A 22,500-nucleotide genomic window follows, 5' to 3' on the forward strand; every position below is an offset into this window, starting at 1 on the left:
GAGACGAGAGAGAGAGAGAGAGAGAGAGAGAGACAGAGAGAGAGGGAGAGAGAGAGAGAGACGAGAGAGAGAGAGAGAGAGAGAGAGAAAGAGAGAGAGAGAGACAGAGAGAGAGAGAGAGACAGAGGGGGAGAGAGAGAGAGACGAGAGAGAGAGAGACAGAGAGAGAGAGAGAGAGAGAGACGAGAGAGAGAGAGAGAGAGAGAGAGAGAGACAGAGAGACAGAGGAGAGACAGAGGGGAGAGAGAGAGAGACGAGAGAGAGAGAGAGAGAGAGAGAGAGAGACAGAGAGAGAGGGAGAGAGAGAGAGACGAGAGAGAGAGAGAGAGAGAGAGAGAGAGACAGAGAGAGAGAGAGAGAGAGAGACAGAGAGAGAGAGAGAGAGAGAGAGACAGAGAGAGAGAGACAGAGAGAGAGAGAGAGACAGAGGGAGAGAGAGAGAGACGAGAGAGAGAGAGAGAGAGAGAGAGACAGAGAGAGAGGAGAGAGAGAGAGAGACGAGAGAGAGAGAGAGAGAGAGAGACAGAGGGGGAGAGAGAGAGAGAGACAGAGGGGAGAGAGAGAGAGAGACAGAGAGAGAGGGAGAGAGAGAGAGAGACGAGAGAGAGAGAGAGAGAGACAGAGAGACAGAGAGAGAGACAGAGGGGAGAGAGAGAGAGACGAGAGAGAGAGAGAGAGTTACAAAAGTGGAGAAGACTCAGTGCTTAAGATGGACAGACTGATATTTAGACTCGCTCTACCCACTTAATATCACATGCATTTTTCAAATTGGCGAGTCTCACGCAGAATATCCAGCACAAAATGTGTTATGCATAATGACGCTTTGTTGATGGTGGTGTCCAAATATTTAAACAAACCATACATATTCAGGCTATGGTAAACCCAAGACACAAATATCACTGCCCATAAATTACCAACATTATTGGCATTGGCCTGAGATGCAATGATTGATGCACGTGGATTCTGATGATAAATCCATGAGGTATTATTTGTTTGTTTTCAAATGTAAAGAAATCAACCACTAAAGCTTGTTGTCCACACTATTATACATTATATAGCAGTATAGTGGAATATAGTGGGGGGAAAACATACTTTCATCATTATGCATCATCACAAAAAGTCTATCAACAACTAAATTGGTAATGTTGCTCTTGAAATATTGGTGCTACATCAACATGTATCCACATGTATTGGTTGGGTCAAACTCATCAGCCTGTCAATGAGTCTGCTTGTGCTCGGAGAGACGACAGAAAAAGCCCAGTGGATTATTAACTCTAATCAATAGAAGTCTTCCATAAGCCTCCGCATTCTCGGGGATCAAGAAGACCTCCTTTCACCACTGTGGATCAGCTCGGGGATAAACCCCTCCTAAACCCCGGCCCTGATCTGGTGATCCCTCACGTCAACGAGCCACCGCCCGGTGACGACCACCAGAGGGCAGAGAGCGCGAGAAAGCGACGGACTGAGCGTGCGAGAAAGAGAGATGAACCGATTTAAACTCCATTTCGCACAATGGCAACAAATGGGCCGCGGCAGTTGGTTCTCGGTCACGTTTATTGTCGTCGACGCCGCATCGGGTTGTTCCTTCGGCGCTCGAAATCATTGACCGCAGGGACAGAACGAGGCCGCGCCGATCTGACCCCGGGGGTCTGTCGTTGTTGAAGTGGCTCCCTCCACGGCCCGGCTGATGAGGAATTAACGTCATCTGGCACAATGGCAGAATGAGAGAAGGGGCCGGGGCGGCCGTCGACCCCGCTCGCAGGGCCCCGCTATAGTGTTTGACCGCGGGGTCGCGACCCCGAGAGGAGGGGGGAACCTAAGGTCCAGGGCCGGGGGTCAGGGCAGGGTTACACGAGAGTCCCTATGGGAGAGTCAGGGCCTGGCTGCCGTGAAACACTTGTTCCCAAGCCCCTTTTGTATGTCGAAAACTTTCTTATAAATATTATAACGTCTTATTTCCTTGCTTTGTCAACGTTATGTAACCGACCGCGTTAAAATCACATTCCGCTAAACCACAAATACAAGCTCACACGTCTCTCAATGGAGGCTGTGACAATACACAAAGCACAACGTCCTTCCACAGTATCTGTCAAACGCTGATTAGAAATGCGTTTGCAACTTAAAAGGCGATTACAGGCGCCGAGTGGACTCTTAATGGTCCAACGAGACGACTAAACCCGCCAGAATCACTCACAACTGTTAGCGCCCTCGTAGCTCTGCATGCTAATGTGTAGTACTCGGGCTGAACCCTGACCTGTGGCCCCTTTGGTATAACCCCCCCGATAAAGGTCAGGGCCTGTAGAGGTGTTAAAGAGGAACTAATAGAACAGATGAACAGGGGAAACACTCTGGGGAGGGATTTGGGGGGGGGACTCGGGTCACGGCGGAGCAGTGTCAACCTGTCAAACGCACAGCCTCAACTCCTGGAGCTCCTAAACCAGTGTGATGACAGAGTTACAGCTCAGGGCCCGGTTGCACCAAGCCCCTTAGGTTCAGATTTCCCTTAGAGTCAGAGTTAAGGTGTCCATAAAATAGAATCGGCTGCACACAAAACACCCTTAAATCTTGTGCTTATGTTTTCCTTAAAATGTTTAACTTATGGAGAAGATTTAAGGGTGTTTTGTGCAGCCGATTATATTTTATGGACACCTTAAAGGTCCTTACACATCGAGAGCGATGCGAATATACGGCACGAAATTGCGATGCAAGTTTTTTTTTTTCAACACTTTATTTATCATTTTTCAGTTTACAGGTATAGATTCCCCCCCAAGGCCTTGGTGGGGTGAATTGCGATGCGAGTTTTGACCCACCTGTCAATCACAGCCACAGATGTGTACACGTCGGAAGCAGTGGTGGCCGGTGAGCTTGGAAACAGGGGAGGAAGCTACCAAAGGTCGCCGCACTAGCAATCAGATTGAGCTGGAAGTAAGCACTTCCAGCTCAATCTGATTGGTTGGAAAACACATCACTCTCACGGTTCTCCGTGAATTGCAAGTGTTTTTCCATCAATCATATTTTTCATTAGATAAAAATGATTGTTTTTCATTAGAAAAACATTCGCCCACAGGGCGAATGTTTTTTTAATCTCCTCCTCCATGCCGGGACCAGGGCCAGAGTGACTCGTCTGCATGGGGAGCTATAATGAATGAAAAAATGAGCGTCTGCACATAAGAAAAAACACATTTGATTGATATTTTATTATTTAAAAAAAAAATGAAAAATGAAAAATGAAAAATATAAAAAAAAAAAAAAAATTTTTTTTTTTTATATATATATATTTTTTATATAAAATCCCCAATCTAATAGAGGAGGACCATCCTCCTATGCCTCACTGGAAAAACCTCCTCTGGTCGGAAGCGAATTTCTGGAAAATCGACCGTGGTTCGAAAAAATTAACGCCGCAATAACGCTCGGCGAAACTTCGCCGTTGGTATGCACGGTTGCATTGACTGATATAGGTTCGGAAAATATTATTGACGTGCGAATTGATCGCACGGAAAAAAAACCGCTCCCGATGTGTAAGGACCTTAACTCTGACTCTAAGGGGGAATCTTAACCTAAGGTGCTTTGTGCAACTGGGCCCATGAACTTTAGGTTAAATTCACACGTTGAATTTTGCTTGGTTGTTTTTCCACCAGGCACTGGCAGTTGTCACATTATGGGCAAAGAATCCCAAGTTCATTTCGGTCCATTTCTTTTTTTAATCATTCCTCATTTTTCTTCTCAATCTTCACAATGGAACAAAATACAATGACCTGGACTGAGGAGAAACACGAAGAGGAAAAGCAATGGAAAACAGAGCAGAGAGAGGGATTACAAACTAATGGCAATGGACAGTGAAAAGTGGATCTGAAGTAGGTCTGCAGAGAGCCAACTTTAAACCCTGGGAGTTCAATTGACAATGACCAGAGTATGTGCAAGAGAGAGAGAGAGAGAGAGAGAGAGAGAGAGAGAGAGAGAGAGAGAGAGAGAGAGAGACACTGAAGACGCAAAGGGGAAAAAAGCATGCTATGCAATTTTGCATGCGTGTCTAAGGAAGAGAGACAGACAGGGAGGAGGAGACGGAGACAGCAGGGAGAAGACGAGTGTGTGTTGCTCCGGTCCTATATCCAGTAAGGTAGGCAGACGCCGCACATTGCTGTGGCTGAGAACGAGTGTGTACGAGGAGGCCAGCGCACCGCAGAGCCTGAGATAGACAAACACTAGATCCCCGCCATCAAAGGCCTATAATTGGCGTTGGCGTCGGAGGAACCGAGCAGGCGGGGGAAGAGGGCAGAGAGCGAAGCGATGGCGTGAAAAAAAAAGGGGGAGAGCGAGCGGAGAGAGGGAGAGGAGATTCAGAGGATTAGATATGGGTAGAGAAGGGGCCAGACAGAGAGGGGGAGAAGGAGAGAGAAGGTCTGTGGTGGGCAGAGAGAGAGGGGGAGACAGAGAGAGAAGGTCTGTGGACAGAGAGGGGGAGACAGAGAGAGGTCTGTGGACAGAGAGGGGGAGACAGAGAGAGGTCTGTGGACAGAGAGGGGGAGACAGAGAGAGAGGTATGTGGACAGAGAGGGGGAGACAGAGAGAGAAGGTCTGTGGACAGAGAGGGGGAGACAGAGAGAGGTCTGTGGACAGAGAGGGGGAGACAGAGAGAGAAGGTCTGTGGACAGAGAGGGGGAGACAGAGAGAGGTCTGTGGACAGAGAGGGGGAGACAGAGAGAGAGGTATGTGGACAGAGAGGGGGAGACAGAGAGAGGTCTGTGGACAGAGAGGGGGAGACAGAGAGAGAAGGTCTGTGGACAGAGAGGGGGAGACAGAGAGAGAAGGTCTGTGGACAGAGAGGGAGAGACAGAGAGAGAAGGTCTGTGGACAGAGAGGGAGAGACAGAGAGAGAAGGTCTGTGGACAGAGAGGGAGAGACAGAGAGAGAAGGTCTGTGGACAGAGAGGGAGAGACAGAGAGATAAGGTCTGTGGACAGAGAGGGGGAGACAGAGAGATAAGGTCTGTGGACAGAGAGGGGGAGATGGAGAGAGAAGGTCTGTGGACAGAGAGGGGAAGACAGAGAGAGAAGGTCTGTGGACAGAGAGGGGGAGACAGAGAGAGAAGGTCTGTGGACAGAGAGGGGAAGACAGAGAGAGAAGGTCTGTGGACAGAGAGGGGGAGACTGAGAGATAAGGTATGTGGACAGAGAGGGGGAGACAGAGAGAGAAGGTCTGTGGACAGAGAGGGGAGATGGAGAGAGAAGGGGGTCTGTGTGGTGGGCAGACAGAGAGAGAAGGTCTGTGGACAGAGAGGGGGAGACAGAGAGAGAAGGTCTGTGGACAGAGAGGGGGAGATGGAGAGAGAAGGTCTGTGGACAGAGAGGGGGAGACAGAGAGAGAAGGTCTGTGGACAGAGAGGGGAGATGGAGAGAGAAGGTCTGTGGACAGAGAGGGGGAGACGGAGAGAGAAGGTCTGTGGACAGAGAGGGGGAGACGGAGAGAGAAGGTCTGTGGACAGAGAGGGGGAGACAGAGAGAGAAGGTCTGTGGACAGAGAGGGGGAGACAGAGAGAGAAGGTCTGTGGACAGAGAGGGGGAGACAGAGAGAGAAGGTCTGTGGACAGAGAGGGGGAGACAGAGAGAGAAGGTCTGTGGACAGAGAGGGGGAGACAGAGAGATAAGGTCTGTGGACAGAGAGGGGGAGACAGAGAGAGAAGGTCTGTGGACAGAGAGGGGGAGACAGAGAGAGGGTCTGTGTGGTGGGCAGACAGCGAGAGAAGGGGGGTCTGTGGTGGTCTGTGGTGGCTCCGGCGGTGGTGAAGCAGTCTTCAGCGTGGTGGCGGTGGTGGTGATGTTGTGGTCTAACATGAGACTGGGGCCTCCTCACCACAGGTGCCAGGCTAACCAGAGCCCGTGCTGCGCCAAGGGCACGGAGCAGCACCACGGGCCTGCATGGAGCAGCACCACGGGCCTGCATGGAGCAGCACCACGGGCCTGCATGCCAACCCACCCAGATGCAAACCACCACTTGGCAAAGATGCAAATGACTCGTATAAGAAGCAAATACTGTGTTTCAGCACTGCAGCCCCTCTGCCAATCTGCTTCTGTTTATAATGTAAGCCTCCAAGGCTCCAATGTCATGTTTTAAGATGGGATTTCTGTGATTTCTGTGATCATATATATATAGGGCTTAACGGTGTATATTCAAAAAAGGGGTTGAGCTGCAAAACTAAGAAAGCTTTTTGCAAATCTCTTAAACTGCTTTAGCCCACAAAATAATAATATATTTTATGTATTCCAATGTTAACAAACATCACAACAACAAGTAAAAAAGTATATTGAAGCTCATGTTTATCAGTTGAGCTCTATCAACCAATTAAAAATGACAGAAAGTCTCCGATCACGTTTTGTGCGTTGTTGTCAGGGCGGGGCTAACCTTTTGTTCATGTCTGAATTATGAAGCAAGACTTGAAGAGGAGGAGAGCTGCTGATGGACACGCTCAAATGTTCCAATGTGACGCCTCCTCTGTTTGATCTGGGTATTGCAGCCCTCCACCGAAGGGGCAGTTTTGTTTGGTCCTATTGATTGAGGCCTATACGGAAGTACCAAAAAACTGCAGTTCCACTTGAGGCTGGCTGCAAAAGTGAGTAAATCCCCATTCACCCCCATGTTAAGATACCCAACTTTACAGCATAAACAACCCCCCCCCCCCCCCAGCTAATTTCACTGTACCGGGAGTGAATTTTTTATATAATTCATCCATTTCATTTAGAGTAAAGTTTCTACTTATTATTATGTATGAGAACGCATTTCTCCATTATTGAATGATTATTTAATTTGTAATCAATTATTCGTTAATTTGCAATATTACAGACGGCCCCTAACTTTTAGTTTGATTTCTGTGTGGATCAGATGGACAGCTCCCTCTACTGTTAAAAGGAAAAAGTGTTCTGAGAAGGCATTATTTGGCCTGCGTATCGTTTACAGTCGGATGTGGGCCGCGAACATTTTTTGAGATTTTCAAGTGGTGCACGAGTTGGAAGAGGTTGGGAGCCACTGGGCCTCCACCTTATCCATGATTACATATTTGAAAATCAATGCAACAGGGAAAACAAACAAAAACTAAAAACTAAAAATAATTGGAAAAAGGGAAATGGGGGAAACATAAATGTTCCAATAACAAACTCCCTAAAAAACGCCAGCGATGCAGCTTACCCACAGGAGAGGTGGCCGGGTTCAAAACGTTTAGCGCCGCATATAGAAAATGATTCTTTCTAAATGTCACTAGCATAGCCCCAAAATGCAAACGCCAACAAAATGACTAATTAGGATTTTGGGAGGGCTTTCGGTGGTCTGCCTCATTCCAACACAACACTTATGGCTGATATAATAAGCTGCATGCGGCTGCAGAGGAAGGCATGACGACCAGTGGCCATTAAAAAGTGAGCAGAGTGGATGTAGTAACCGAACATCAAAACGAGAATGACCAAGGGCTTTGGAAGGATTAAATTGGATAATTCTATACTGTACTGCTACTACCTCATCATGTGGAGCTTGAGATGCATTGACTCTGCTGCAGCAGCAGTCAAGATTAGCTCACGTATAGAAACAGCTTAACAATAGGCGCCTCAGATCTTCCACAAGTGGGAAAGTGACACAACTATGTCAACAAACATTCAAACTAGAGGAGATTTAGGACACTTCTCTCTGAATACATAAGTGGTAAATATGAACATTAAAGTCCCTGGAAACCAGAAATATTTTTTAATTATTTAGCAGTTTGAGTTCATCACATCACAGGAACCTATGTTAATAAGCCACCAGCCAAATTTGAAAGATGATGGAACGTCGCAAAGTATATAAATTTAGGTTTGACAGTCATGGCAAAAGTAATGAGAATCAATTCGATTTTAGAGTGTATTTTCTCCCGCGGACTGTGTGGGCGTGTCCCGTCTGCAGCAGGGAAATTTCCCTCTCTCTCTCTCTCTCTCGGAGGAGACCTCTCTTCGTTAATGGAGAGAGAGGGAGAGAAGGAGAAGGAAAGATTTGCGCGTTGCTCCGCACATAGCGTACTGACAGAGAGGAAGAGATCTCTGCTCTGCCGCTGCGAGTGCACAGCGCTACTGTGTGTGTGTCAGTGTGTGTGTACGCGCGTGCGTGCATGCGTGTGTGTGATTCGATTAAATCTTATGACGTGAAAAGATCATGCATTTTAGCACCGCGCGCACCGCTCTCTTCAATGAGGAAATGGAAATCCAGACCTTGTAGAAAAGTGTCGATTTTTGGGGTTAGGGTTGAAAGTAATGTCAATTAATTTCTGAGGCACACAATTACTCACATAAGACCCTAAATTAAATAGTTAGAAGGTTTTTGTGGATTTTGGTTTCCAGGGACTTTAAAGACATTAGGGGGCCCTTTACACGAGGACAGTTTCTGGAAGAAACGACACAATAGCGTTTCCTTCACACCTTTTCCTTCACACCTTCTCCCTGTTTACATGAGCGCTGTTGAATTTTTAAAACACCGTAATGTACATGCCCAGGTCGCTAGGTGGCAGTGTGATCACCTTATTCTTTGCCCATACAAGGACGCTTCTGCATGACGTCATTTCGTAATCGTCTTTCCGGTTTTAAACACGGAAGTAGAGTACGCCTACCGCAGTCATTTAGACTTGCCAAGAAGCTGTTTTCAAGCTAAAAAAACCCCCAAACTGTTTTAAAGTTTTAATATTTGTCGGGTGAGAACGTAACATATACTGTATGTGACCAGTTTATCAGAATAACACCTATTGGAAATCTTTAACGAGCAGCGAGGACCGGGAGCGCTGACTGTGGTGACACCGGTCGGACTAGCTATCTGTCAACCCCTACTGTTGTAGTTAGGCTACTGGCAGTGAGAAAACACTGTCGACGTGCTTTTGTAACTAACGTTAAATGCCGACCGGGTACAGCCATCGGCTCCTCGCAGCAGTAACGCTATGAACATGTAACTGAAGTTGGCCGCAGCAGTGTAGCTTAATTCCGAATGTTGAACGTAATCGCGTGTGTGTGCAGGCACGTCAGAGTTCCTGAAATGAGCCGCGTCAAAGCGATTACATGGGAGCGCTCAGCGGGGAGCGTCACCGACAATTCCACTCTGGGGGGTGGTTTCAAAATGTGTCGTTTCCTAAGCGCAAATTAGCCGTCGCCGTCTAAAAAGGGAGGCAATAACGATAAAATAATTCCCCGTCACCACACCATAGGAAACCGTCCTCGTGTAAAGTGCCTCTCAAGACACAAAACAACTTTGCAGTTGCGTGTAGTAGAGTCTACACAAAGTCTACACCGTGTAGACTGACGAGCACGACAACGACGACGACGACGACGAGTGTAGGACCACACCCCAAACACACGAGGAGGCAAATCCCGTGCGGTGTCACACCACTCTGCCGTTGCCATGGATACACGTATCAAGCTTCACCACCTGCCCTGCCCCCTTTCACAACACTCCCCCCCTCCAATCCAATCCAGTCTTAACAGCGGTAGCAGCAGCCCTCCCCTTCTCCTCCTCCTCCTCCTCCTCCTCCTCCTCCTCCTCCTCCTCGCCAGGCCATCCTCACCTCCTGCTGGTAGATTAAGCTACCCCCCCCCCCCCCCCCCCCCCCCCCACACACACACACACACTCCTCTCTCCAGGTCCCCAACCTCCCTTTCCTTAACCCCCCTCACTCCCCCCCCCCCTGTACGCCCTCCCCCCCTACTGTCTGTCCCTCGACGGTGTAATCCAATCCCTGTAGGTCCAGAGCCGGGGGCCTGACACGGTCCTGACCCAATTACAACCCTGCTGCCAAGCTAATTAACCCCAGGCCAGCCCTGGTGCCTGGCGCCCTGCTACTCCCCGACCAGCTACGACCACGCTCATTTCATTATTAATACGCCACACTACCATCTCCTGTCCCGCTCTAGTCTGTCCTGTCCCCCCCCGTCCCCCCGTCCCCCCGTCCCCCCGTCCTCTCTGCTGCTGCTGCTAAAGCCAAGGAGTGGAGCGACGACCGTGACGATAAGCGGTTTGAATGATGACCGTGATAAAAATTCCTTGCGATAACCGTACCGTTTCAAATGATCACTATCATTAAAACCGTGGTATCGTGATTACAGTGCATTGAAAGACATGGTAAATACTGTCCATCATCAACCGAAAGTTGGCAACCGTCTCCCAGATGCAGACGCGCAGCCTTGGAGAAATGATTTCAGTTGAGTGTATCATCAATCCTTTTTGGCTCTGAGATTTCAATATCAAACTTGGTGAAATGAGTTCTGTGCAGTGTATTAGTACTTTTTGGAACATTTTCAGCGGCACATTTTAAACAAACCGCGATGATACCGATAACCGCGATCATTTTGGTGACGACAATCGTGATATGAATTTTTCATATCGTTCCGTCTCTAGACGGAAGGAAGGATGGGCAGATGCGGCCGAATACAGAAGGGACGGAGAGGAAGAGGAAGATGGCCGACAGTGAAACCACAAAGAGAAAAAAGAAAGTCAAGAGATGATGAAAGAAGATGGATAGATGGTTATGTGAGAAAGAGAGACAGATGGGGGGCCAGGGAACAGATCGAATCAACGATCGAAGCACGCGTCGCCCCCTCACTGTATAATGATACATTACACTGGGCGATCAATAAGTCAATGGGCAACACTTGTTCATGATGGAAATATTAGCCTGACACTAGTCTGCTGCTTCTGCACGTATTGACAAAAGCGGTCTTAAACTTAATTTTCTGTCAGCTTAGAGCTACGAGGAGAGCTAAGAGCCAGATGCCGGGCGGCCGGCGCTTTTAGGTGAATCGACGACAGTCAGAGGCTGCAGAGAGAAGACCGGACACAGGAGATCTTCTCTTGTGTTTTAGAACCTGACAGTCAGAGGCTGTAGAGAGAAGAGCGGACACAGGAGATCTTCTCTTGTGTTTTAGAACCTGACAGTCAGAGGCTGCAGAGAGAAGACCAGACACAGGAGATCTTCTCTTGTGTTTTAGAACCTGACAGTCAGAGGCTGCAGAGAGAAGACCGGACACAGGAGATCTTCTCTTGTGTTTTAGAACCTGACAGTCAGAGGCTGCAGAGAGAAGACCAGACACAGGAGATCTTCTCTTGTGTTTTAGAACCTGACAGTTAGAGGCTGCAGAGAGAAGACCGGACACAGGAGATCTTCTCTTGTGTTTTAGAACCTGACAGTCAGAGGCTGCAGAGAGAAGACCAGACACAGGAGATCTTCTCTTGTGTTTTAGAACCTGACAGTCAGAGGCTGCAGAGAGAAGACCGGACACAGGAGATCTTCTCTTGTGTTTTAGAACCTGACAGTCAGAGGCTGCAGAGAGAAGACCGCACACAGGAGATCTTCTCTTGTGTTTTAGAACCTGACAGTCAGAGGCTGCAGAGAGAAGACCGGACACAGGAGATCTTCTCTTGTGTTTTAGAACCTGACAGTCAGAGGCTGCAGAGAGAAGACCAGACACAGGAGATCTTCTCTTGTGTTTTAGAACCTGACAGTCAGAGGCTGCAGAGAGAAGACCAGACACAGGAGATCTTCTCTTGTGTTTTAGAACCTGATAGTCAGAGGCTGCAGAGAGAAGAGACACAGGAGATCTTCTCTTGTGTTTTAGAACCTGACAGTCAGAGGCTGCAGAGAGAAGACCGGACACAGGAGATCTTCTCTTGTGTTTTAGAACCTGACAGTCAGAGGCTGCAGAGAGAAGACCGGACACAGGAGATCTTCTCTTGTGTTTTAGAACCTGACAGTTAGAGGCTGCAGAGAGAAGACCAGACACAGGAGATCTTCTCTTGTGTTTTAGAACCTGACAGTCAGAGGCTGCAGAGAGAAGACCGGACACAGGAGATCTTCTCTTGTGTTTTAGAACCTGACAGTCAGAGGCTGCAGAGAGAAGACCGGACACAGGAGATCTTCTCTTGTGTTTTAGAACCTGACAGTCAGAGGCTGCAGAGAGAAGACCAGACACAGGAGATCTTCTCTTGTGTTTTAGAACCTGACAGTCAGAGGCTGCAGAGAGAAGAGACACAGGAGATCTTCTCTTGTGTTTTAGAACCTGACAGTCAGAGGCTGCAGAGAGAAGACCAGACACAGGAGATCTTCTCTTGTGTTTTAGAACCTGACAGTCAGAGGCTGCAGAGAGAAGACCAGACACAGGAGATCTTCTCTTGTGTTTTAGAACCTGCCGAGGTTCTACTGCTGATGCTCCAGAATCGACATCTGTAACACGGTAACTCCACTGGCACAGAGCCAAAGGGCAAAGTTAACTTCCTGAAAAGCCCAAACATATTTGTGAGAGAGTGAGCGATGGGAGTGTGTGTGTGTGTGTGCGTATGTACGCGCGTGTATGCATGTGTGTATGCATGTGTGTGTGTGTGTGTGTGCGCGCGCGCGTGCGTGCGTGTGTGCGTGCGTGCGTGTGCGTGCGTGCGCACGTGTCTGTTCCATCTCGCCTCCAAACACGAGTCGTCAGACAGTCTGATGAGGACTCTGCGCTTAGCGGGGAACCCCGCCGCCACCACGAGCGAGCCGTGCAGGCATGCTGGGAACTCTGTCATTAACATACAACACGTCCAGCGAGGACTCCACACACACACACACACACACACACACACACACACAACAGATGAAACATCACGTCCAGAGAGGACTCCACACACACACACACACACACACACACACACACACACACACACACACACACACACACACACACACACACACACACACACACACACACACACACACACACACACACACACACACACACACACACACACCACAGATGAAGATGCAGAGGGAGCCTCAGCCTGACTTGCTGGTACAGTATCATGTGGGTAATGTCTCCCCCTTCAGTCTACTCTGGGGTTTTGATTGAAAGCTTATTTGATATCGATGAACAAACTTTCGCCTTTTTCCAGATATATTAGCAGCTGCAAAATTGAGTGGGGCCTCAAAACATCTCCTTCCCTTCAGACGCTCCATTCTCAGTTAGGAAAATGGGAATTCCCGCCGACAGCGGCCGGCGAGTGGCAGCTGAAGGCCGGCTGAGAGGGGGCGGAGTCAGAGGCTGGTGTGATTGTGTTGTTTTGTGCCTCTCTATCAGAGGGCCAGGGGGCGGAGTCAGAGGCTGGTGTGATTGTGTTGTTTTGTGCCTCTCTATCAGAGGGCCAGGGGGCGGAGTCAGAGGCTGGTGTGATTGTGTTGTTTTGTGCCTCTCTATCAGAGGGCCAGGGCAGCTTCCTGCTATTTGACTGGAGAGCAGAGTTTCTTTGAAGGGACAGGAAGAGGGAGCTACATTTCCCACAGCCTGAGGACCAGACCTGACTGGGCTCTCTCACACACACACACACACACACACACACACACACACACACACACACACACACACACACACACACACACACACACACACACACACACACACACACACTAAAGGTACATTCAGCGATGTTTTTGCGTTAAAATAAGTGTTAAATGGCTCTATATTCTGACAGCTATCACTGAATTAGAGTGTTTGGTCAGTGACTTGAAACCCCCAACCCCCCCGCTGTCCTCTGTCTCTCTCCTGTAGTCCTGCGGGTAGGGCGGACATATCTCCGCGACCGTAAGTCGTAGAGACTCACGGACGGCGGCATTGGATTCGGTGTAAAAAAAACACATAGTCCTATATTGCCATCGCAATCCATCCTTCCGTTTCCGTTTCCCGATCTCTGATTGGATCAAAAATTGGCGCCGGCCTCAAACTATCCAATCAGAGAAAGGTTGACAGTTTCTGCGAAACGGAAGGTGGGATCGCGATGCCTATGAAAGACTAAATGTATTTTTTCACCCCGAATCCAACGCCGCCATCAGTGAGTCTCTACGACTTACGCTCGCGGAAATACGTCTGCCCTGCATGCAAGACTACAGGAGAGAGATAGAAGGACAGCGGGGCTTTCAAGTCACTGACCAAACACTCTATTTCAGCGATAGCTGTCAGAATATAGAGCCATTTAACACTTATTTTAACACAAAAACATCGCTGAATGTACCGTTAACTAGGGATGCGCCGATTGCCATTTTCTTGGCCAATTCCGATTTCCGATTTTTGAATAGTCTGACTTGCCAATACCGATTTTTGCCGATTCCGATTTTTTTTTCTAAAAACAACAATTGACAGCTTACACAAACGTTTTTGTAACTTTGTTTAAAAATTAAGATTCATAGAACAATTCTTACATCTAATGGGGATCCAAATAAACAAATAAACAATTCTTATCATTTGCATGAAGTAGGACCTTCTCACTCAAACACATCTCAAAATAAAAGTGTTCCAGGTTAATACAAATACAATGCAAATACAATGAATACAAAAATTAAATTAAATCCAATAGCCTATATCCCACAGCTATCATGCATTTACTTTTCCAAAAGAAAACAGGTGCAACAGAACATCAAAATGATCCATGGACAAGGAGTTTATAGACTGGCTCCAGACCAGTCCTCTTGAGTAGAGGGGAAATGAGTTCATGAGTTACAGTAACGATCTTCAGTCTGAATATCAGGCGGAGTTTACACACAGTCCGAAGTTTGGTATGCGTATTTTTATCTGCCATCCGAAAAAATATCATCACGCACAGAAAACGTTGCACACTTGTGAGTCCGATGCATTTTTATTATTATGTCCGTCGTTCTCATGTCGTTCTATTTGCAATACGAAACAAATAGTCTCTCCTGTATCCACGTCACGTTACAACATGACTTGACAGGCTGAGGCAGCAGCGCTGATGTGGAATGGAAAAGCAGGTCGGGGAATGGTTATCATACTGGACACAATGCTCGCGTTCACCTCGCCAAGCCGGCTGTGCGCGGTGGCGGGTTGCTGGAGCACCGCTTCCCGGGGAGAGAGAGCAGAGAGAGAGGGGCCAGTGAGGTGAAGCGAGCCGCTCTGACTGGACTCCAGCCGAGCGGGACTCGGCCGCATCTCTGTCTCCACGGCTTATTTTCGACTTGCATGTGTGACAAACTGCGAGCTTTGTCTACTTCACTGACGGTGAAAAAAATCCACAACGAGGAAGGTATGCTGGCGTGTGTGGTGTGGTGGCTGGGTGCCTGTCTCGGTGCTTTGGGGTGCGCGCACGTCATGTGAAAATCGGCTCACAGAATCGGCTATTTAGAGTGACCGGAACAGATCACCGATCGAGGCCGATCACGTGAAAATCGGCCATTTCCGGTCACGTGCTGATCGATCGGTGCATCCCTACCGTTAACCCATTGATACCTGATGCAGCATTTGCGTGTATATCCCTCATTTGTGGGCGTATCCCTTTAAGACGGTTCGCGGTCTTAAAGGGATACACACACAAATGCTGCATCAGGTATCAATGGGTTAATGCCAGAACATGGATACAAGCACAATGCACACAAAAATTAACACGCGTGCAAAAACACACATGCAATGCTTTCTTTCCTTACATCGCATCCTCAGTATCATTTCCTCTGTGTGTGTGTGTGTGTCTCACACACACACACACACACACACAGAGACACACACACACACACCTCAGTCTGTCACAGTGGTGACCGTCAACCCCAGCTCACGATAAAGCCAGGGACCGAGTCGGCACTGTAGTGAGCAGGCCGTCATTTTGCGGAACAGCTCCTTCTAATTACTGTAAGCAACACAGGGGCCACACAGACAGTGAGGCCGGTTTATTTATGTCAGATCATGGAATGCTCTACAAATACCCCCTACAGCACAGCACACAGCATGCAAGACGAGAAATATGTTCACGTCAAACCATCTTTTAACCTGAAGCAAAAACGTCAAGGAAATGCAATGTGCTTTTTGCATAATAGAGCAACCTCGTTAACTTTAGATCAAGCGCCCCCCCAGAGTGCGAAACAGAGCTAACCACCAACATAGCTGTGGGCGGTTCGACAAACAAACAAACAAGAGCGCTTTCTAATTATAGTCAAAAACCGTGTGTCCTGTCGCCTCCCGGTGGCTCGGTCTGGAGTCTGCGCGGCTGCGTGGGTTCAGCTCCGTCACATCTCTCTCTCTCTCTCTCTCTAATCACCTTCCTATCTTTGCATGTGCCATCTATAAATGTCTCCGTGGTCACGGCCTTCCCGCCAGAGGAACCGGGTTCAAGCCCTCGTGTCGGTGGCAAACATCCGCCCTGCCCAAAGTGTCCCTGAGCAAGGCACTACTTGAACCAAAAGAGAATGACCCTACGGGGATCAATTAAGTCAATCAAAGTTATCACATTATTATTACAGCGTTATTACCGCGGGGGGGATTTCCTCCAATCAAATTCTTACCATCACAATAACCTCAAAAACAAACGACAACAAAAATCCACCATTGCCACCATTGTTTTTTCCTCTGCTCTGGGCCTGATTCCTAATGGGGGGGTCCTCTGATTAGATTGCTCGGGCGATATCGGCGGGCAGCCCTGCTCAGTCACGCCATGGCGCTCAAGACAAACAGTCATCCAAGTCATTTGTTCTCAAAAGGTGTGGGACTGGAGGGGAGGAGGAGGAGGAGGGGGGAGCAGAGGAGTGGGAGGGTGGGAAAGTTCTGCAGGGCTACTGTACGTATCTGAGCCTTGATGTGGCAACAATGTGTTCGGCAGGAGGTAACGGGTGCCGGGGTGTTGGGTCACTTCCTTCCTACCGAGGCTGAGAACGAAACGGGAGAGAGAGAGAGAGAGAGCCAGACGCACGGAGAGAGAGAGAGAGAGAGAGAGCCAGACGCACGGAGAGAGAGAGAGAGAGAGCCAGACGCACAGAGAGAGAGAGAGAGAGAGCCAGACGCACGGAGAGAGGTCGTAGCCAGATATACTGATTTCAGATCAGCGAGCGAGCAGTACCGGGCCCCTGAGCGAGGGAGTCGGTGGTGTTTTGGGTCGGCCGAGCCGATCCTCGGTCTGTGTGTGAGCGTGGGAGAGTGTGTGTGTGTGTGTGTGTGTGTGTGTGTGTACGGCGAGGTGAGAGACACCTCTGGCCCGTGTGAGCGGTCGCAGCACCGTGCCTTGAACGGACCTCCGATGGTACACAGACACACACACACTCTCTCTCTCTCTCTCTCTCTCACACACACACACACACGCACACACACGCAGACCATCTATTAGTGTTACCTAACTAAGCACTTGAACAATGAGCAGTAGCTAAACTTCCTCGCTTTGTCTGCCCCCCGTATAACTTCACAAGAGCTTTCGGGACCGTTCTCACACAGACACAAATACTTGTTTTGTTTCTCACTTCGACACACAAACACAAACACACTGGCAGGCGAGCACATGCAATCACAGATGGAGCGGAGCGGAAGCAGAAACAATCTAAAGCAGCCCCCGACCCCACTCAGTGTGGCTCCTGGGTCAATTTCAATGTATTTATTTATTTATTTTTACAAGGCGGATGTTTTTGGTTAGGTTAGACCACCAAAATCTGTGTTTTTATTTTACTGTACAACCCAGAACATGGCGCAAATGGCGTTAGCATTGTCCATCCACACACTGTTTAACGTTAGCATTTGAGCTAACGCTATTGTAACAAACTATATCCAGGATGCACATTGCACATGCAACATTACTAATCTGATTAATATCATATATTTGGGTGATGTACCCCATCAGATTGCTGTAGCGGGCTGTTTTAAAGCTAGAGCAAAGTTTCTGGTGTCATCTGAATGGAAGAATGACTAAATTTGAATATGAAAAATATAAATGTTGGTATAATAAACGTTGATGACCAGTCCTTTTCATCAAAGTAGTAGCTATAATTGGCAGTGATGGTGTTACAGTAGGCCACAGGTGAAAGTGCACGGTCACAATCTGGCCCTCTGGTAGCGAGGACTTTTTTTTTTGTGTGGCCCTCTCTATCATCAAAGTTGCCCATCCCTGATCTACATAAATCAGAGTGAAATCTGTGAAAGTTTGTCTATAGGTTTTAAGGGATTTTATATCATCTTTAAGGTATATTATTATTTTACTAGTGAATCCTGGTAAATAGTAAATCACCTTGCAATGCAAAGTCAAATTGCAGTGAATGATTCAGTATTTAGAATTGCATCACAATCTGACTAATGATATTGTGCGGGGGTGCTAATCACTAGACAGATCCCAATCTACTGTAACACAGATCCATTTAAAATGGATCAGAACATTTTTTGCTGAAAAAGGTTTATGTTGCCACAGAATGAGCCCAACAGAAAGCAGCAAAGCGGTCGTCGATCATACTGGCTGGCAGAGACAGTTTCTCAGAGGCAGAGGGGCTGAGGAGAGGTCAGTGAGAAGGGAAGTGTAGTCTTTAGAGGTAGAGGGGCTGAGGAGAGGTCAGTGAGAAGGGAAGTGTAGTCTTTAGAGGCAGAGGGGCTGAGGAGAGGTCAGTGAGAAGGGAAGTGTAGTCTATAGAGGCAGAGAGGCTGAGGAGAGGTCAGTGAGAAGGGAAGTGTAGTCTTTAGAGGTAGAGAGGCTGAGGAGAGGTCAGTGAGAAGGGAAGTGTCGTCTTTAGAGGCAGAGGGGATGAGGAGAGGTCAGTGAGAAGGGAAGTGTAGTCTTTAGAGGTAGAGGGGCTGAGGAGAGGTCAGTGAGAAGGGAAGTGTAGTCTTTAGAGGCAGAGGGGCTGAGGAGAGGTCAGTGAGAAGGGAAGTGTAGTCTATAGAGGCAGAGAGGCTGAGGAGAGGTCAGTGAGAAGGGAAGTGTAGTCTTTAGAGGTAGAGGGGCTGAGGAGAGGTCAGTGAGAAGGGAAGTGTAGTCTTTAGAGGCAGAGGGGCTGAGGAGAGGTCAGTGAGAAGGGAAGTGTAGTCTATAGAGGCAGAGAGGCTGAGGAGAGGTCAGTGAGAAGGGAAGTGTAGTCTTTAGAGGTAGAGGGGCTGAGGAGAGGTCAGTGAGAAGGGAAGTGTAGTCTTTAGAGGCAGAGGGGATGAGGAGAGGTCAGTGAGAAGGGAAGTGTAGTCTTTAGAGGTAGAGGGGCTGAGGAGAGGTCAGTGAGAAGGGAAGTGTAGTCTTTAGAGGCAGAGGGGCTGAGGAGAGGTCAGTGAGAAGGGAAGTGTAGTCTTTAGAGGCAGAGGGGATGAGGAAAGGTCAGTGAGAAGGGAAGTGTAGTCTTTAGAGGCAGAGAGGCTGAGGAGAGGTCAGTGAGAAGGGAAGTGTAGTCTTTAGAGGTAGAGGGGCTGAGGAGAGGTCAGTGAGAAGGGAAGTGTAGTCTTTAGAGGTAGAGGGGCTGAGGAGAGGTCAGTGAGAAGGGAAGTGTAGTCTTTAGAGGCAGAGGGGATGAGGAGAGGTCAGTGAGAAGGGAAGTGTAGTCTTTAGAGGTAGAGGGGCTGAGGAGAGGTCAGTGAGAAGGGAAGTGTAGTCTTTAGAGGCAGAGGGGCTGAGGAGAGGTCAGTGAGAAGGGAAGTGTAGTCTTTAGAGGGGCTGAGGAGAGGTCAGTGAGAAGGGAAGTGTAGTCTTTGTAAAGCTGGCGTGGCCTCTCTAACCCCGGGCGGCCATCAGTCATCGGGACGCTGGCGGGGGAATCCGCTCGCACTCTGCTCCATCTGACCCTTCAGTCAGCGAGCCAAGCTCCTCTGATAACGAGCTTGGAAGCACACGCACTGCACAGCACACACACACACACACACACACACGCAATCATGTGTTCACACACACACACACACACGCAATCATGTGTTCACACACACACACACACGCACACGCACACGCAATCATGTGTTCACACACACCTTGATGGAAGTCTGTGGTATGTATGTGCAAGTGAACATGTACACAAGCCCTTATCAAGGCAGCTCCTTTACGGCGGGTTCACACACACGCCTAGAGCGACGCTTAAAGCTACGCTTTAAGCTACGCCTAGGCATATAGGCATTGCTTCATGCACGCTAGGCGCCTATTTGCGTTTACACAGGACGCCACACTGAAGCCCCGCTCTGCGCTACGCTGATCACATGAGCAGTGGTTTTTTACACTTTTCAGATCTGATTTATAGCATGGTATAAACCTCTTTTTTATTGTAATGTGCAAGTGACGATGTCTGTCTATTTCTTTTCCCTCGGGTAATCATGTGACTAAGAGTCATCAACACCATGAGTGATACATGCATTGAGACAGGGGGGGTATATATACATCTGACAGAAAAGACGTTAATAGAGGAACACATGAAGGACAGCTCTCCTACTATGCACTCGTTAATTCACGCTCCACCCTCCCTTTTGGGCAAACTCGGTAGAAAATATGGCCCAAGTCCGTCAGAAACAACAGCCAGCTTGACAGTTCAGCGCGCCTAGACGCTGAAAAATAGAACAGACGCCTAAACGATAAATGCAGCGCAGCGCGAGCGTGGCTTCAGCGCAGCGTGGCAGCGGTATGTGTGAACGCTCTCATCTGTTAACAAGTACGCCTAAATTTTATGCGTTGCTTAAAGCAGACAGACAGACAGGCAGACAGACAGACAGACAGACAGGCAGGCAGACAGACAGGCAGGCAGACAGACAGGCAGACAGACAGACAGACAGGCAGGCAGACAGACAGACAGACAGACAGGCAGACAGACAGACAGGCAGACAGACAGACAGACAGGCAGGCAGACAGGCAGACAGGCAGACAGACAGACAGACAGACAGACAGACAGACAGACAGACAGACAGGCAGACAGACAGACAGACAGACAGACAGACAGGCGGACAGACAGGCAGACAGACAGACAGACAGAGATGGAGGAGGGTGATGGACCCAACGCTGTTCTGACCCTGTGCTGATTGTCCCACAGGTCTCCACGCCACTCAAATTGGATATATGCACCGTTTGAGCAAAAACCGACACTGACCAAATTATTTCGGGCATGAAAGTAAAACAAAGTTTTAACTTTAATAGAGTTACTATTAAAGTTCTGAGTCACATTAAGACCTTTGTTTACAAGATGCGTCTACTTTTTCGTGATCGAATCAGCTGTATTTTTGAAATATAGACGTTGCGAGATTTTTCTCAAAATGGATATACCAGTTTGGAATGGAGCGCATGTATTGCCAACTTTTTTCAGATAATTGACCTGGGTCAGATGATGGCAGATGGGACGGGATCATTCTAAATAACATGTTGGACAAAATGATCCATTTTCTGGGCATGGTGACCCGTTATCTGAAAGCTAGAAACACACACACCACGGAATACAATAAGTCCTTTTGAAGAAAGGCTGCAAAAGTAAAAGAAAATACAAAAATGGAAACCAGGAATGTAACACACCCATGCACCCACACACACTCTCAAACACACACACACCATCCCGATTTCCTGACATTTTGTGAAAAATGCAATTACGGGGTCCGTGTACATAAAGAGAGTGAAATATGCTCCACCACGACAGGGTGAAGGAGGCACGACTATAAACAGGAAGTAGGCTGACATTGAAATAGTGCGGTGTTGTGGTCAGCTTGATGGATGTGGGCGTAAGCATAATTTGCCTTCAATTCCGCTAAACCAGGGGTTCGAATCCCAGCGTCTACTAAGTTATAATTTAACCAGTACATTTAATCAGTCTTTCATCTAAATTTATCCAAGTTGTTTTAGTTGCCTAAAAACCCAACCATAACTTGTACCCCTAACCTGAAAGACAGACAGCTGATTCCGTTTCCTGGCTTTTAGGTGAAAATGGCGTCTCCCGTCCTTACCAGGTATCCTGATGAAGGACCAGCCGTGCCGGGGGTAGACGGCCATCACCCCCCCGGGGAACAGCGGGTGGAAGGCGCTGGCTCTCGTGCGCCACTCCGAGGCCAGTTGAGGCGAGCCGTACAGGAAGCACTGTTTGGAGGCCGCGCCCCCTCCGGCTCGCGCCAGCCGCCACTCGTACTCTGCGCTGCGGTCGTCGCAGTAACGCTCCATGGGCGCCGCCGTCACCTAGGAGACCACAGAGGAAAAGATGAGAATGTGTTGCAACTACGAAGCCAATCCATGATGTTCTGTGCAGGAGGAAAGGAGGAACATTTTAGAATGACTTTAGTATGGGAAGTTTATTCACCTTATGTTCCAACACAGGGGTCAGCCAGTTACTTCCTATTGTGTTTACACTTCCTGTGACAGTACAGTACTATAGTGACCAGGTGAATAGGCATTGGTTTTCTGACAATAGAGACACTGCATGAAATAGGCCACGCCCATCACGGGGGAAAAGCTCCGTTCATTTCCATACACCAGCGTCATTTTCCTTGAATTAAACATAGCTAAAAGCAGCTGTTGTGTGGTGGGGCTGCGCAGACAACAAATGTGAAAAATCGCCAGTTAAAGTTTTTTTGTACTCCCGAGGAAAACAAGGAAGCCATTGAGAATTGGCGACAAGAAAAATGTGGATGTTGCTGTCAATGAAGTAAGTTGGAGTGTTCATCTTCCGTATATACAATCTTTTTGTGCAACACCCGACCATGCACGCGACATAAGAGAGCGCCAGGATTGGACGGGAGTTTGTGTTTTCCCCCGTTTTGGGCGTGGCTTCTGAATGATGACGCGCTCCGCAGTGTCTCTAATA

General features: G+C 48.4%; 1 protein-coding gene across 1 annotated transcript in view; it reads right to left on the bottom strand.

Annotated features, from left to right (window-relative positions):
* Positions 1-22,500, bottom strand: part of ino80 (INO80 complex ATPase subunit) — a 62,882-nt gene that overhangs the window by 21,893 nt on the left and 18,489 nt on the right. The window contains exons 26-27 of the mRNA XM_083642910.1: positions 21,650-21,875; positions 10,922-12,126 (exon numbers count right to left, since the gene is read on the bottom strand). Coding sequence (XP_083499036.1) covers positions 10,922-12,126; positions 21,650-21,875 — 1,431 coding nt within the window. The remainder of the gene's footprint in view (positions 1-10,921; positions 12,127-21,649; positions 21,876-22,500) is intronic.

This window comes from Poromitra crassiceps, assembly GCF_964638095.1.
Source record: "Poromitra crassiceps genome assembly, chromosome: 9".
NCBI lineage: Eukaryota > Metazoa > Chordata > Actinopteri > Beryciformes > Melamphaidae > Poromitra > Poromitra crassiceps.